A 15,329-nucleotide genomic window follows, 5' to 3' on the forward strand; every position below is an offset into this window, starting at 1 on the left:
TTTTCTTCCCAGGTTTAAACAGCATCTTTTGCTTCTCTCTATGAGAATTGGCAGCTATACAAATTCTACATGGGGCGGGGTGCTATAGCTCAAGGCCCAGGTACATCTGTGGAGCCTCCCACAAGGCATCAGGAGAAGTAGAGGACAATGGGTTAAACCATGACAGCTCCTCAGCCCTCTGGCATCCTCCCTGATGTTACAAAGCCCAGAGCAGGGGCTGGTGAGATGGCTCAGCGGTTAGCACAGGCTGCTCTTCCAGAGGACCAGGGTTCAATTCACAGCACCCACATGGCAGCTCACACCGGCCTGTAACTCTAGTTCCAGGGATCTAATACCCTCACACGGATGTACACGCATTAAAAAAGAAAAAAATTTCCTCTGGGAATGTAAGTATCATAAATTATAAACTGGAATTTAAAAGTTCAGGGTGTGGGAGAAATCTAGTTCCAAAACTTTAGAACTCGGGATTACATGTAATAGATATTGAAGAAATGGTGCCAATCCCACACAATCAAACAGAGAGTACACACTCCCTTCCAATCCACCAAACTCTGCTGCAGCCTGACCCAAGGTAGGCCTGCCTCTGCGGCAAGGCCACTCGGGTCAAACTCAAGTTTCCACTAAAGCTGATCGGCTGACAGACGCTCTGGAATAGAATGAAGGGCATCCCGGCAAACACAGCCACCAGACTGTTCTCAGTACAAGGCCCTTAGACCCCCAAGCAAAGGTTTCTGTAGCCCGGGATCACGAGAAACACCCCTGCCAGCCCAGTGTAGACTCTCCCAGGCGAGACAGCGCACGCTCAGGCTCCCTTTCTAACAGCGGGCTGAGCCGCAGGCCCCGAGGGAGCTGCACACCCATCTGCACCTGGCCTGCAGCTTGCGCACGGTCTCCTCATCCTGCCGGGCCTGCCTCTCGTCCTCCAGTGCCTCCTGCAGCCTTAGGTACATGTCTTCCAGCTCCCGGACTCGCTGCAGATACTGCTCCAGTTCAGAGGACTTCTGGGCAACCTGCTCCTCCATCTGCTGTCTGATCTGGAGGGAGAGAGGAGTGTGGTCTTGCTTAAATTGGGGTGACCGTCCCCAGGGCGAGGTTCCCACCGCACCTCTGCCTTTCAGCTAAGGGTGTAGGAAAAGGACGCACACACAGCATCCGCACTAGGAGTCCAAAAAAAATGAACTGCGACCCAGCGCTCACTCCCGCTCTGTGCTGTCCTTTCTACTGTATATTTGTATTCAAGTCAAGAAAAAGTGTAACTTCTCTTTAGATTCTTTTCTGTTTTAAAGTCAGAAACCTCTTTGCAAATCTTAAGAAGAGTGAGCCTTTGCCCAGGCAGAGCAGCTGATGAGCTGCAGGTCCTACTGCCTCTACTTCCTTCCCCATCCCTGGGCACCAGTATACTCAAAACGCGTGTGGCTTTCCCCTCTGGATTGAAGAGGCTTTAATCCCTGTCTTCAAAAACACAAAGACAGGGCTGGGGTTCAGCTTACTGGTAGAGTGTTTACTTCACATGTGTGCCCAGTACCCTGACACACACTGTCACACATTGGTATACTTCTCTGCACCTTAGAATTATGTCACTAGCATTAGCTCCCTGTGTCTGTGAGTCCTGAGAGCTCACAGAATGACCTGTGCAGGGAGCACACATCAATCACAATCACACTAGTGCTCAGAGAGACAGCAGGGAGGGAGGGCAGCAGGATATCACATACATCGCATGCGCCTTCCTGAACACACGCAGGAACCTTGCCTCTAAGAACAAGTGACTAACACCAGATCGCGTTCAGACACAGGGCCCAGCACAGCAGCACTCCATGAGAGACGTGTGCTCCGGTAACCACCTAGCTCCAGAAAGCAACTGGACCTTGGTGTGGTCAGAACAGCAAACGGCTGTTCACCTTTGAGCTGTGTTCACCTTGCTCATTAAGGAGGAGAAATGCTGTGTGTTTAGGTGTCCTCTCAAACAGCTAGTGACTGCCACACTACAAAGCTTTTGAGAATGGAAAGGTCCTGGTTGCCCCAGGATGACAGAGACACCTCACAGCAAATGAGGACATGTAACCAAACTGCCTAAGCACTCCTCACCCCACCGCACACAATTCTGCTTTAGGGGTGTGGCAAACAAGGTGCCCATCCTCTCCCTCCACCTCTCAAATACACAGAAGATGCTTAAAGAATAGTCACAAACAAGCGCACGACTCCCCAGTCGCCACCACAAGGCACAGCAAAGCCAGGGTGAGGTAGCAGCCAGGCCTTCCTGAGCTGATCGGCCGTTCTGACTTACCAGCTTCTCCCGCTCCAACTCTGTGCTGAACCTGGTCTGTAGCTCTACCTGAGTCTGCAGGCGCTTCTTTTCCTCGTCTGCGGCACGAGATGCTGCTTCCTCCAGTTTCTAATCAATCAATCAATCAATCAATCAATCAGAAACCCATTCCCAAAAAAAGCAAAATTGTTACAGTGGAAGAGAAAGTCTTGCTTAAGCATATAACAAAACCATACGCTCAATAAAACAAAACTAAGTAAAAGCCGTGAGACACACTGGAATTCCATCCAGTCTGCCCAGCCAGCATATAAAACAAATCAGGTATGAATGCTTGAGTATAAACATTGTACACAGAGAATCTGAGGAGGCCACTGAATCATAACCATTTGCAACTACGCTCACACGGTTTGACCGAGTTCTGGAGCTTTCTATACAGTGCTGTCTCCTACCACGCTATTCCTTACATCTGTAACCAGAGCTCAGCTTCCAGGTAGGTGACACAGACAGCTCCCTCAACACCCACACCCATCCTCAACCCCTCCAAGACCAACTGGTTTCAAAAAAACCAAACATATTAAACTCTGCAGGCCATCCCATCACATATTCATCTAGGAAAACTCTGGAGTTGAGGCTGTAGCTGTGCAGTAGGGTGCCTGCCTGGCAAGCCACGAGGCCCCACAGTTGATCCCCTCCACCCTCAAAGCAAATCACAAACAAACAAAAACACAGAAAGCAAAACAGCAACAAAAGATAATCAACTGGACCTTAGGACACAGAGACTGGGGCATTTCAGGCACTCCCTCCCCTCCCCCAGGCAAGGAGTGCTCCTGGTAGATGAGAATGAGACAAGGGCGCCCTCTGTCCTCTGCTCACAGCTCGGGCTACAGTAAGGGAGGAGCAGCTGCTGGGTTTTCATGAAGCTTCCCCAGGGTGGGGTCAAGGGCACTGGCAGGCAGAGAAGACAGGTCTGACCACCCTGGTCTCAACTCACTTGGGCAAAAGGTCCACGGAGAGAAGGGAGTAAAAGTGACAGAGGCTGTGCCCTCTGCTTGGTGGCAGAGGATCTTAAAGCAGGACTGTGGATGGCTCCAAGTCTGTGCTGCTGACTCCACCCAAGCTCACGCAACTTGCAATCCTCCTGCTTCAGCCTTCCAAGTGCTGGGGTTGTAGGTCTGTGCCATCACACACACCCAGCCTTCCGGGGAAGTTTTGCTCAAGGAGAAAAGCAGGCTCTGCAGCCCTCACCGAACCTAACTTTGTTACGTGAGGCAGGCGTACAAACTAGATTCGGGCAGGGATTAGGAGTAGCCCCACCAGGAAGCAGCCAAGCAGATTAGTTGAGCCTGACAGAAGCAGGAAGGTCTGGCTAGGCAGAGCCCTCTTCAAGACTGGCCTTGAGAGGAATGGCTCTGAAGTTAACCTCAGACAGTAAGCATTCCTAGGGCTCTGCAGAAAACATTATCAACCATCCAGAAACCAGTGAACTCTGGCAGGCAGGCAGGGGTGAGTGCACTGAAAGTGTACAGTAACAGGGAGGGGAGGGGGCCTGCGGAGGGAGGGTCATTCCAGGCGACTGTGGCTGTGCACAGCCCAGCTTGCAGCCCTGAGGAGCAGACTGAAGGCCTCAAGGGTCCAGGAAATAGTCCAGCCAAGTCACTAAATAAATAACCACACAATGACAAGCTTCGGGTAGGGGCATCAGGATCAGTATCCATGGTTCCCACACCACCTTATCTTCTAAAAACATCCAGTTTTCAACTAAAAAAAGAGTATGAGAAACAGGAAAGTGTAACCCCTATGTGGGAAAACAGTCAACAGGCACTGCCTTTGAAGCAGCCCAGGAGGCGTATCTACAAAGCCATTACAGTAAATATACTATAAAGAATGAAAGGAAGTCATGGTTAAAGACATAATGGAAGGAATAGCAAGATCCCACACGTGGAGAAAGCATATCGATAAAGAGGCTCCTTTAAGAGCCAAGTGGAGATTGCTGAGCTGTAATGTTCAAGAACTGACTGAAAAGTCCTCTAGAGGGCCGGGTAGAGCAAGAGGACAGTATGCACAGCATTAGGAGGCCAGGACGTGGTATGCCGGAGCACGCCTATGATTCCTAACTTGGAAGCTGGAAACGGAAAGATCAGAAGTTCAAGGCCAACATCCCTAAGTAGAGCGCTGAAGGCTAGCCTGGGCTACAAGATCTTATTTCAAAAAATAATCAACCGGAGGGGCTCAACAGTCTACTTGGGCTACTACAAGACCTGCACTAAAGAGATACACAGAAATTATACCGTCAGAAGGACAGAAAAACAAGCAAAATAAACAGCTCCAGAGAATCCAGGCACTTTTATACACAATATTCTGTTCAACAACATATGGAACAACTAAGAAGGGAAGAAAAATACTTGAAGAAATACACTGGGACTAGAGAGACGGCTCAGTGGTTAAGAGCACTGGCTGTTCTTCCAGAGATCCTGAGTTCAATTCCCAGCAACCACATGGTGGCTCACAACCATCTGTAATGGGATCTGATGCCCTCTTTCTGGTGTGTCTGAAGACAGCTACAGTGTACTTATATATAATACATAAATAAATCTTTAAAATAAAAAGAGACATTTAAAAAACTACACTGAAAATTTATCCAACTTAATGGAAAACCAAACCTTGGTCCACGTTCTATAAATTCTAAACAGGTGAAAATCAAAGGCAGCCAAACATGGTGGCCTCAGCTTTAATCCCAGGCAGAGGAAGCAGATCTGAGTTAGAGGCCAGCCTGGTCTATACAACACAGTTTGGGCCAGCCAGACTACATATTGAGGCCCTGAATTAAAAACAAGGACAGCAGCAGCCACACCTCCACAGTAAAAACCACAAAAAGACGTTGAGAGCAGCAAAAAAAAAAAAAAAAAAAAGGACCTCCAGCTAACACCACAGCGAGTTAGTTCCCTTCAGAAACACATGACTCGCCATAGACAAAATACAGTTCATAAACTGAAACACGGATGTCTGGCGCGGCAGCTGACTGCCGAGCCTCCTGCAGCAGAGTGAACAGCACTGTCCAAGATGGCTCTTCCACAAGCCCAGCCCTCCTCCCTACAGATGTGGCCCAGCTTCTGCTTCTCAGTTCTACCTGTGTGTGTGTATCCCACAGGCATAGCCATGGTTCCAGTCTAAGCCCTTTAGCACCATCCTGAAGAGGACAGCTCTGAGCTTTACTCTACAAACAGCTTGCTGGCCCCAGGGCTGGACACTTCCTGAGAACTCAGCTCACCAAACCGCTCTAACCTAGCGTGCATGAAGCCAAGATCCCGAAGCTGGGTGTGGCCCGGGTACTGAAGTGTTCCCTTGCTGTCCCGCGCCCACCTTCCGCACACTCTCCAGCTCCTGCTGCTTGTTTTCATTGGCCGCTTGGAGCTCCTTCATCTGCCGCTCCAGCTCCTCCTGCTCTGCCAGCAGCTTCCTTCGGAGCTCTTTCCGACGCTGGCGGGCTTCCTTGTGTGGTGGGGGGCTGCCCAGCTTCAACAGATGGATGGTAGAATGGATGGCTATGAGGAAAAGGAGAAAGAAGGGAATCATAGTCATAGATCTGAACTGGAATAATATAGAACACCACACGGGGTGAGATGCTGCCAGTGAGCAGGGGCTCGGCCGCAGTGGCATCATCTTCTCCAGCTCCCACATGAGAGAGACGTGCAGTAAAGTCTTCTGAGCGCAGGTCCACAGCTGTGCACCTGCTCACGGACACTCCACACTGCCCTCAAACTCACAGCAGCCCTGCTGTCTATGGTTACCAAGTGCTGATACCACATACCTGGCTTTCCTACTCCCCGAAAAGCTAAAAAAGGACAGGCAAGATGAATCAGCAAGTAAAGACACCAGCTTCGCAAACCTGGACCAGTTTAGTCCCTGGGGCCCACACATGAGACAAAGCATGTGTGCCCATACACACACATCATGAGCATACATACACATAACAACAGTTTTTTGTTTTTTTTTTAATTTTTTTTTTTTGGTTCTTTTTTTTTTCGGAGCTGGGGATCGAACCCAGGGCCTTGCGCTTCCTAGGCAAGCGCTCTACCACTGAGCTAAATCCCCAACCCCTAACAACAGTTTTTAAATGCCAAATAAAATTAGGACACACTAAGGGCAGAGAATCAAAGTTCTTAGCATCTGGTGTGCAGTCTATTACACTGATTCTGCCCTCAGCTATGTCTATGAAACAACTTCCCTCCCTATATGTGAATACATATCACAGTAGTCACCATTTACTGAAAATCTACATATAGCATAGCACGCAGAGACTTCATAAGACATTACATTTCATATAAAATCTCATTTCTTTTTCTGCTTTTTAAAAAATTTGTCTTATGTATATGAGTGGTTTGCCTGCACGTGTGTGTGTATGTGCACCATGAGTGTATCTGATCCCCGAGAAAGTCAATGGAGGGTGTCAGATCCCCTGGGACTGGCGTTAAGGATGGTTGTGAACCATCAGGTAGGTACTGAACATCGAACCCTGGTCCTTTAGAGGAGCAGCCAGTGCTCTTAATCACTGAGCCATCACTCTAGCCCCTTTCTGATTTGACTCTAACTGAAGTTGACCTGAAACCTGTTATGTAGTGCAGACTGGCTGTGAACCAACTGCAATCTACTGCTTCTGCCTCCTAGGTGGTGGGATCACAGGTATGACCTACCACACCTGGCTCTCGGTGTTTTCAACCACTTAAATTTAATTTCTTGGTTAACTAATACCTATTGTTCAAATTCAAGAAGCATGAACAGACATTCAGGAAAGTCTGCCTACTTTTATCCTCCAAGCTTTGGGTTTCCTGTCCATCAACAACTAATGCTAACAGGTTCTTGTGTTTCTTCTAAGATACTTTAAGCAAATGAGTAAGGTTATATCATCCACTTCCTTTTAAATGCTAACACAATGCTCTCTCCTCAAGTTATTGGTTTCTTGAGTTACAAAACCACTCCATAAATTCCTTTTCCGTCTTGTGCATGACCAAAATCTCAACATTTGCTAACATTTTTCATTCACCTAAAGGAAAATCCCATACTTTCAAGAGTAAGGGCAGTAAGACCTAAAATAGAGTTTTATCCCCACAAAGTCAGAATGCAAATAAATTGGCCAATTTTTTTTTTAACTTTTAAAAAGGGAACTTGTTCCTTGGTTTTCTTTCACATGTGGCAATAGGCACAACATAAGGAAACAAACTGTGCCAGTGTCTTAGGCGAGGTTTGAAAACACAAAGTTGGAGCACTGACAGTTTGGTTTGGTTTGGTTTGGTTTGGTTTGGTTTGGTTTGGTTTGGTTTGGTTAGGTTTGGTTTGGTTTGGTTTGGTTTGGTTTGGTTTGGTTTGGTTAGGTTTGTTTTGGTTTGGTTAGGCAGGGTCTAAAGTAGCGAGGGCTGGCTTGGCACTTTGTGTAGAGCGCTCCTGTTTTTTCTGTCTCCCTCCCACATGCTGGGATTGAAAGCCTGTGCCCATGCCCATCTTCTGCTCCCTGTTGTGGAAAATAATAAAAAAATGTCCTACCCTGAATCCATTCTTGTTTCTTCTTCTTATCCGAGGCACTGATTTCAAAGGTCTTATCGAAGCATTTTATTAGAAAAAGACATTTCTTTCCATCTTTGTCAGGCAGAGACTAAAACAGAAACCATGATTATTAGTTCTCTAAAATCTTCTTTTTTGTTTGTGTTAGATTATTTAAAAAGCAGCTGGGGGGAGAGAAAGGGAAGAGAGAGAGGCTGGGTTTGACCTTAGGTGGGGTCATGTTTACTCATGGCAAGGTGGCATCTTTGTCACCCACATACGTGGATGCCAAAAGGTCCAGAGGAAGATCGGATGTGGCCTCTTGTGGGGGTGGAAATGACTTCCATAGTCCTCAGGGACGCTTCAAAGTGTAGTCCATCAGCAGGAAACTACCATTTTGTTTATGGAGACAGGGTCTCACAATGTTGACTAGGAGGATCCTGAACTCACAACCCTTCAGCCCCAGCCTCCTAAATACTGGGATTTGTAAGGCATGTGTCACACCACACCTGGCTTAGTTTTCTTAAGTATTTCAATTAATTTCTTAACTATATAAATCTAACTGAAATTCAATGCCAATGAAAAACACCTACAAATGCAAATGTCTGATTACTAATGCTGTCCCCAGGCAGGCAGCCTCATAAGTGGTTACAATGATCCCTGGCTGAAATGCCATATCTACACGAGCTACAACATGGGGTGAGGACAAGAGGACCCCATGCTCTTTGCTTGCACTCTAGCAATTGAGTGTGCCCCTGTAGGAAGAAGCCTAGAAGGAACACTCCCATAACTGTTGTAGGAGGACACTGACTGCTAGGTTTTTCCTACACCTGAGGTGTTACCGCTGGTGCCCTGTGGTCCTTTATGAGTAAAATGGCAGAGCTCATGAAAATCCTGTAGATCTCAGTTCAGCTGAGCACGAGCAAACCACACAGTATTAATATAGCTTTATACCATTCTATAGTTTGAGTGCGAATCCCCATATTTTAAATGTTATTCAACAACACCGAGACACTAGTGGTGGCTACTGTACAAATCAAATCTAAAAAACAAAAAAGTAAATTTTTTGAGACAGTGTCTTGCCACACAGCCCTGGCTAAGCAGAGCAGGCAATCTCCAGCCTCCTGAGTGCTGGGATTAGAGATATGTGTCACCTTGCCCTACAAAATTTACGTTCTTGAGGACTCTGCATCGTTACAGAATTTACAGCTATAAAATATATCACTCAAGGCAGGCATGGAGGTTCGCACTTGTGGTCTTTAGTACTGTGTAGAAAGAGGCAAAAGGATGAAAAGTTCAAGGCTATAGCAAGTCTAAAGCCACTCAGAGGAGAGCCTGTCCTCATAAAGAAATACATCCTGTCTTTAACAAGAGGAGTGCGGTAGCACACGCTGGTAATCCCTCGACCTGGGATAGACAAGGCAGGAAGGTAAGGATTTCAAGGCCAGCCTTGACTACAGAGTGATACTATGTGAGACCCTATTGTACCAAAAAGATCAATTTTCTTCTCTTTTTCTTCTCCAGATCTTTAGTCTATTGATAATTTCTAATATCATCTCACTGCAATTTCTTTTGCCTTTTTAATGACTTGATTTTACTCAATCATTCCTTAAATACAAATCTTTCAGATTTATTCTTTTTTTTTTTTTTTACTATTTTTAAAGGGTTTCTTCTTTTTTTTTTTTTATTAACTTGAATATTTCTTATATACATTTCGAGTGTTATTCCCTTTCCCAGTTTCCTGGGCAACATCCCTCTCCCCCCCCCCTTCCTTATGGGTGTTCCCCTCCCATCCTCCCCCATTACCGCCTCCCCCCAACAATCACGTTCACTGGGGGTTCAGTCTTGGCAGTACCAAGGGCTTCCCCTTCCACTGGTGCTCTTACTATGCTATTCATTGCTACCTATGAGGTCAGAGTCCAGGGTCAGTCCATGTATAGTCTTTAGGTAGTGGCTTAGTCCCTGGAAGCTCTGGTTGCTTGGCAAAGATTTATTCTTTATACTTTATTCACAAGCATAAGACAGAAAATAAATTCATATTAGGTACACATCTTGTCAGCTCTCTTTAATTTTCGGTTTTAGAATACTATATTTTGAAAATTTCCACTTGTGGATTATTTGCAGGTTTAGTCTAGAAGAGTGAGGCTGGGAAAACCCATGGACAGCAGGGAGCAGCAGAGGGCGGCAGAGGGCGGCAGAGGGCAAGCATGCAGAGAGGCCACACCCACTCACCTCCACACAGCAGTTTTCATCCAACATGATGTCTCCTTTCTTATCTTTCAGATCCTCGCTCACATAGTAGGAAATTATGTTGGGTTTTAATACAAACCAGCGCTCAGTCCAGTTTTTCCGTTTGTGGCCTTTCTTCATCATGTAACCCTATGGCAGGTTAAACCAAATGTCACCGGTGTGCTTTTATGTGCAAGAGCTCACAGTCCTTTGACTGTATGATTTACGCCATTATCTGACACCTGGTCCAAAATATACAAATGTCAATGGTTCTCACCTGTGTGGACAATGAACCGGAGTCTCTGAGAATCTGTGATCCAGAGACATGATCCCCAGTGAAATCCACATAACCACACACAAAGGTTTAATATAAATTTAGACATTTCAGAGTCTCTGCAAGTGACATACAGATAACAGAACCTTTGGTATTAATTAATAGTGAATTTTCCCACATTGCCTTACCTTTTAAGACATTTATTGAAATATTTACAGGTGAAGAGAAATGTTTGGGATGCTCACTCAGCAAAGGAGACATAAAGGTGTGTGGACAGAGACAGCACACACATCCTTGGGATACCAGATCCCTATGCAGTCTCCAGCCTCCTGAGTGCTAACTCCTGAGTTAGGCCTTAATTAATGCTTACTGACGGAACAAAGGACAGGGACAATAATCACCTACTGAACAAAGAAAGTGATATGTATGGAAAACTGAAAGATTATTTCACATAATGTAAGACTCTGTGTGTGTGTGTGTGTGTGTGTGTGTGTGTGTGTGTGTGTGTGTATACATGCTTGCAGCGGGTGCCTATCTTAATCCCAGCAGGCGGACTGAGGCCACCCTGGTCTATACAGTGAGTTTCAAGCCAGCTAGGGTGAGAGCCTGTCTCAAGACAGACAGACGTTCTATTTAGTAAGTATTTACTTTCCTACATGTATATCAGACACTGTTTGGTGCTGAGGAAAAAATAGTCACTATGATAAATACAACTTTGCTATATGAATAGAGCTGTAGCTCAGCTGTGAAGCACTTGGCTCGAATGCATAATACCTTGGTTTAATCCTCAATATCCCAGCAGGGTGGGGCAAATCCTGAAAGTCTAATAACAGAGAAAACAGAAAACTTTATTTTTGTTGTAAATCATTTAAAGAGTGTAAGTGACTTATGGAGAGGGAAGGAAGCTATTTGGTTTCAAACATCAGATTCTAGAAACGAGGGAGATGGTGTTATGGCCCTCTTACCTGTTTCAATACATCTAAAATAAGCTCATTGAAGACCTCATTAATGGCCATAGACACTGTCTGACGATCCATGCCCTTGCTAAACTGTCCATTTCCAATTAGTTCAATAAGTTCCCAGGCAGACAGGCCATCTTTATTGTCATCAAAGTTTATTTTGTAATGTTCAAATTGCTCTTGTTGCCAACCTCCTCCCATAGCTTCTGTAAGTTTCTTAAGTAGGTATTCGATCTGTATGGAAAAAAAAATTTAGTTATTTCCTTTTAAAATTTTTTGTTAGTTTTTTCTTTTTTTGAGGAAATTATGTCGGGTTTTAATAATTTCTCTGTATAGCCCTAGCTACAATGGAACTTGTTCTGCAGACCAGGCTGGCCTTGAACACAGAGATCCCCAGCCTCTGACTCCTAAGTACTGGGATTGAAGATATTCTCCACCATCACCTAGCTAATCATTTCTTATTTTTAACATAGGTATCCATTTGTATTATTCACCCTAGTGGGTTTAACTCAGAATGTATTCTTTATGCTTCCAAAAAGCACTTGTTTTAAAAGGAAAATCTGCCTTTGCTAGGGAAAGCTGTGCACATGAAACAGCAATGGCTGCTGTCTGCTGGTGTATACTGAATCGAACCGGACAGCCCGCACTTGTACGTGTATGGAGCCAAGGGAAGCTGCAACACGCCACACACAAACAAATTACTGTCACCTCTTTTGGGGAAAATACTATACCAAGAACATCAATTTTTCTTCCTCCTGTTTTGATTTGTCTGGTTATACTGATACAAGGTCTCATATAGTCCAGACTGGTCTCAAACTTACTATATGTGGCCAAGTATGACCTTGAACTGATTCTCCTGACCCCACCTCCCGTGTACTGAATTACTGATGCATACACAACCAGCACCCAGCTCTGCACTCGAATCTCACTAAACATTAGTGTTAAATCGAAGAAACATCTCAAGTGCACACGTTATCCCCTAATTTACAGATTTGCTGTGTAAACCAGCTACTTCTTTCTGTTGTCTCCATCCACTAGAACACGGATGTTATAAATATGACTGGACTCCCAGTATGAATCAGAAAGGCTTACTAAATCCTGAAACATCAGACATTATGTAGGAAAATATTGGAGGGTGGGGGGTGAGGCAGTATGCTGAATAAGTAGACGGCAGTGCTTATGTTCAGCAGCCCAGTGTGATAATTCTCAAACACCGCCACTCATCTCTGCCTTCCAATGTCTCCCCTCTATCTGATACATCTCAAGAGCATGCTCAGAGTACACACTGATGGGTCTGACCATGACAATTTCATATGTGCACATCATCCGCTTTGCAAATATTTACCCCACCTCTTGTCCTCTGATCCCCTCCTCTCGCTGCTGACTTCAGCTGGTGTAAAACCATCCACAAAACCCCCCACCCGTATTCCATGTCCTTATCACTTACGTCAAACCCACTCAGTAACAAAGTGCTCTGACAATATTCCTGAGATCAATGGTTTTTCACTATGAATTAAGCCAGCATTTTTGTGATGGAATGAAAACATTCTACTTCAATCACAACAGGGCCAAAGACAGTTTTACACGGTTTCCGTGTACGTGTATTTGTTTGTGCTGGGTCAAAGTATAAAATGCTTATCTTCCTATAACGTTGAAATGGAAAATAAATATTTAGTTGGGTGTCATGACATACTTAATCACAGCACTTGGGAGACTAAAGCACAGCTATTTCAGGCCAGCCAGGGCTACATAGTGAAACTCTGCTCAAAAAATTAAAAAAACATAAAAAAGAAAAAGAAATAAATAATAAATAAATAAATAAATAAAAATAGAAACCCATAGGAGAGAGAGAGAGAAAGTACTGTTTCTCCGGATGGTTCATAAGTGTGGTCCTCCTCCATCTGAAAGCTTCAGGCCCCACACTTGGCATCTCTCTGTAGGTCATGCTGCGGTTTAACAAGACCCCAGGTGTCCTCACCAACCAACCCTACAGCAGGCACTGCATTCCCTACCTCCTCTCCTTGTCACTGCACTCAGTGTGCTGGGTTCCATGTTCTAATCCCCATTTGCTTTTCCACCCTTTTCTGAATTCTTCACAGGTGCCCCATCTATCTTTGAACTCCAGGAGCTCAGCGGGGGACCTCAAGTACAGCAGGACTCAGCTGACCCCTAAAACGAATGAGCTAAGATCCAACCTCCTCATCTGTGAAGTGGGGATAATAATACTCATCACATAGAGAGACAGAAGAAGACACACAGAGAACAGTCAGCACAAAGCCGCCCAGCAGCCACACCATCGGTGTCGGTCGCTTCCCCTCTCCACACTGGGTGACATATTATACAATCATTTAGAACTACACGAGAAAAGTTTACCAGGTATGGAAGCAAAGAATGCAAGCCCGTGGTTTCACCTGCATAAACAGAAAATGCAAGTTTTCTGGCAAACATTTGTCAAAAACACAGAAAATACTTAGTTACAAATAAGACTTGGGGTTCATTTTTCTTTTTTATTCTTTGTCTCCCCATTAATGTGATTATAATGCTGTTTGTGAAATAATAAAGTGTAACGGGAAATGGAAAGAAATTCCATTTACTAAGTACCACAAGTTCAAAACCATCACAAGTTTAGTGATAGACGCTCCTTTGGGATGAACATTAACAGAGGCCTTGAACAAGTGTGAGCAGTGCAGGAAATGCTCTCTGTAGAAGAGAGGCACACTTAGGCCCTTCTCTGCCCTTGGTGAAGCGGTGTCACTTACTGCTGAGCCCCTCCTACTTGAAGGGGGTGGAGGGCAGTAACAGATGATGGAAGAGGAGAAAAAGATAATGGGAAAGATGATTAACGTCAAGAGAGACTAAAAACAAAATAACGAGAGAGAGAGAGAGAGAGAGAGAGAGAGAGAGAGAGAGAGAGAGAGAGAGAGAGAAAACACAAGCAGTAAGCATCAGTTGGTGGCAAGAGGATCAAATCTATCCCTGGCTAAATAGAGAATTCAAGACTGTGACTTAGCTCATCAAGGGAATACCATGAGGAAGCACACATTATGGCCATGTGTGCACAGGATGAAGGACTACAGTGGGTTTGACAGGATGCTGCAGCCATGACATCTGCACAAGTCAAGGAGACAGCCTTTGCTTACCCACCACAGTGAGGCCAAGCCACCACCTTCCAGCTCCAGGTGACCTTTTGTTTGCAACTCATATTCTCTATTCAATTCTCAAAGCAGCTTCCTGAGTTCTTCTGGAACCTTCTATAATAGTACCTCTCAAGCCTGAGAGGCTGACTTTCAGCCCCTGCACCAACAAGCCCTGGCTCCCAGCAACTGTGTCTTTCCTGTTGACTTGGGACACATTCATATACATTATAACCAAGGAGCAGAAGGACCTTTTGACTGTAGCACAAAGAGACACTTTCTCACTCTACTATTCAAGTAAGCTGGAACAATGAGTCAAGTGTGTGCCAAGCTTGCTTTACAGAAGAGCCCCAAGCAATTCTAAGGCTCGTTCAGCTCAGGAAGCAGCCTGCTTCCTCCTTCCAGGCAGATTTCACTAAAAATAACAAAGAAACTTCAAGCTGGATGTGATTTTTCTAGGTCTTTGGCTTGAATTTTTATTCTGTCAAAAGTTCTCTCTGCCATTAAAGGAGCAACCTACATTTTACCTCACTTAAGATCTCTTTAAAACTATTTCAAGTTTGAGTTTTCACTGCTGAAAGGCAATTCTTCCAAGTAAGTGTGTGGCAGAAACATCCTGTTTTGTTCTTGGTTCTAAGGGAAATGACACTAATAAAAACTACACTTTATGCTTTACAGGCATACGTTTCCAGGAACATCGCCAGAAGAAAATGTGGAACCAACTCAAAGGGGCTCACGGCGCTCTCGTGCTCTCTCTCTCTCTCTCTCTCTCTCTCTCTCTCTCTCTCTCTCTCTCTGTCTCTCTCTCCCCCAAATGTGCCAATAGAAACACCTTGACTTTACCATGTGATTTAAATATTTATTTAACATTCTTAACATTCATTCTGGGTGATGGAAAACACAGTCAAACGAATACTGTAGATGCGTTATTCACA

The 15,329-nt window shown here is 45.1% G+C and overlaps 1 protein-coding gene across 1 annotated transcript in view; it reads right to left on the reverse strand.

Annotated features, from left to right (window-relative positions):
• The window catches only part of Swap70 (switching B cell complex subunit SWAP70), a 60,709-nt gene that overhangs the window by 7,350 nt on the left and 38,030 nt on the right, over window positions 1-15,329 (reverse strand). The window contains exons 4-9 of the mRNA XM_032892913.1: window positions 11,267-11,494; window positions 10,031-10,177; window positions 7,802-7,910; window positions 5,624-5,805; window positions 2,285-2,392; window positions 868-1,034 (exon numbers count right to left, since the gene is read on the reverse strand). Coding sequence (XP_032748804.1) covers window positions 868-1,034; window positions 2,285-2,392; window positions 5,624-5,805; window positions 7,802-7,910; window positions 10,031-10,177; window positions 11,267-11,494 — 941 coding nt within the window. The remainder of the gene's footprint in view (window positions 1-867; window positions 1,035-2,284; window positions 2,393-5,623; window positions 5,806-7,801; window positions 7,911-10,030; window positions 10,178-11,266; window positions 11,495-15,329) is intronic.

The sequence above is a fragment of the Rattus rattus genome, chromosome 2, assembly GCF_011064425.1.
Source record: "Rattus rattus isolate New Zealand chromosome 2, Rrattus_CSIRO_v1, whole genome shotgun sequence".
NCBI classification, from domain to species: Eukaryota; Metazoa; Chordata; class Mammalia; order Rodentia; family Muridae; genus Rattus; species Rattus rattus.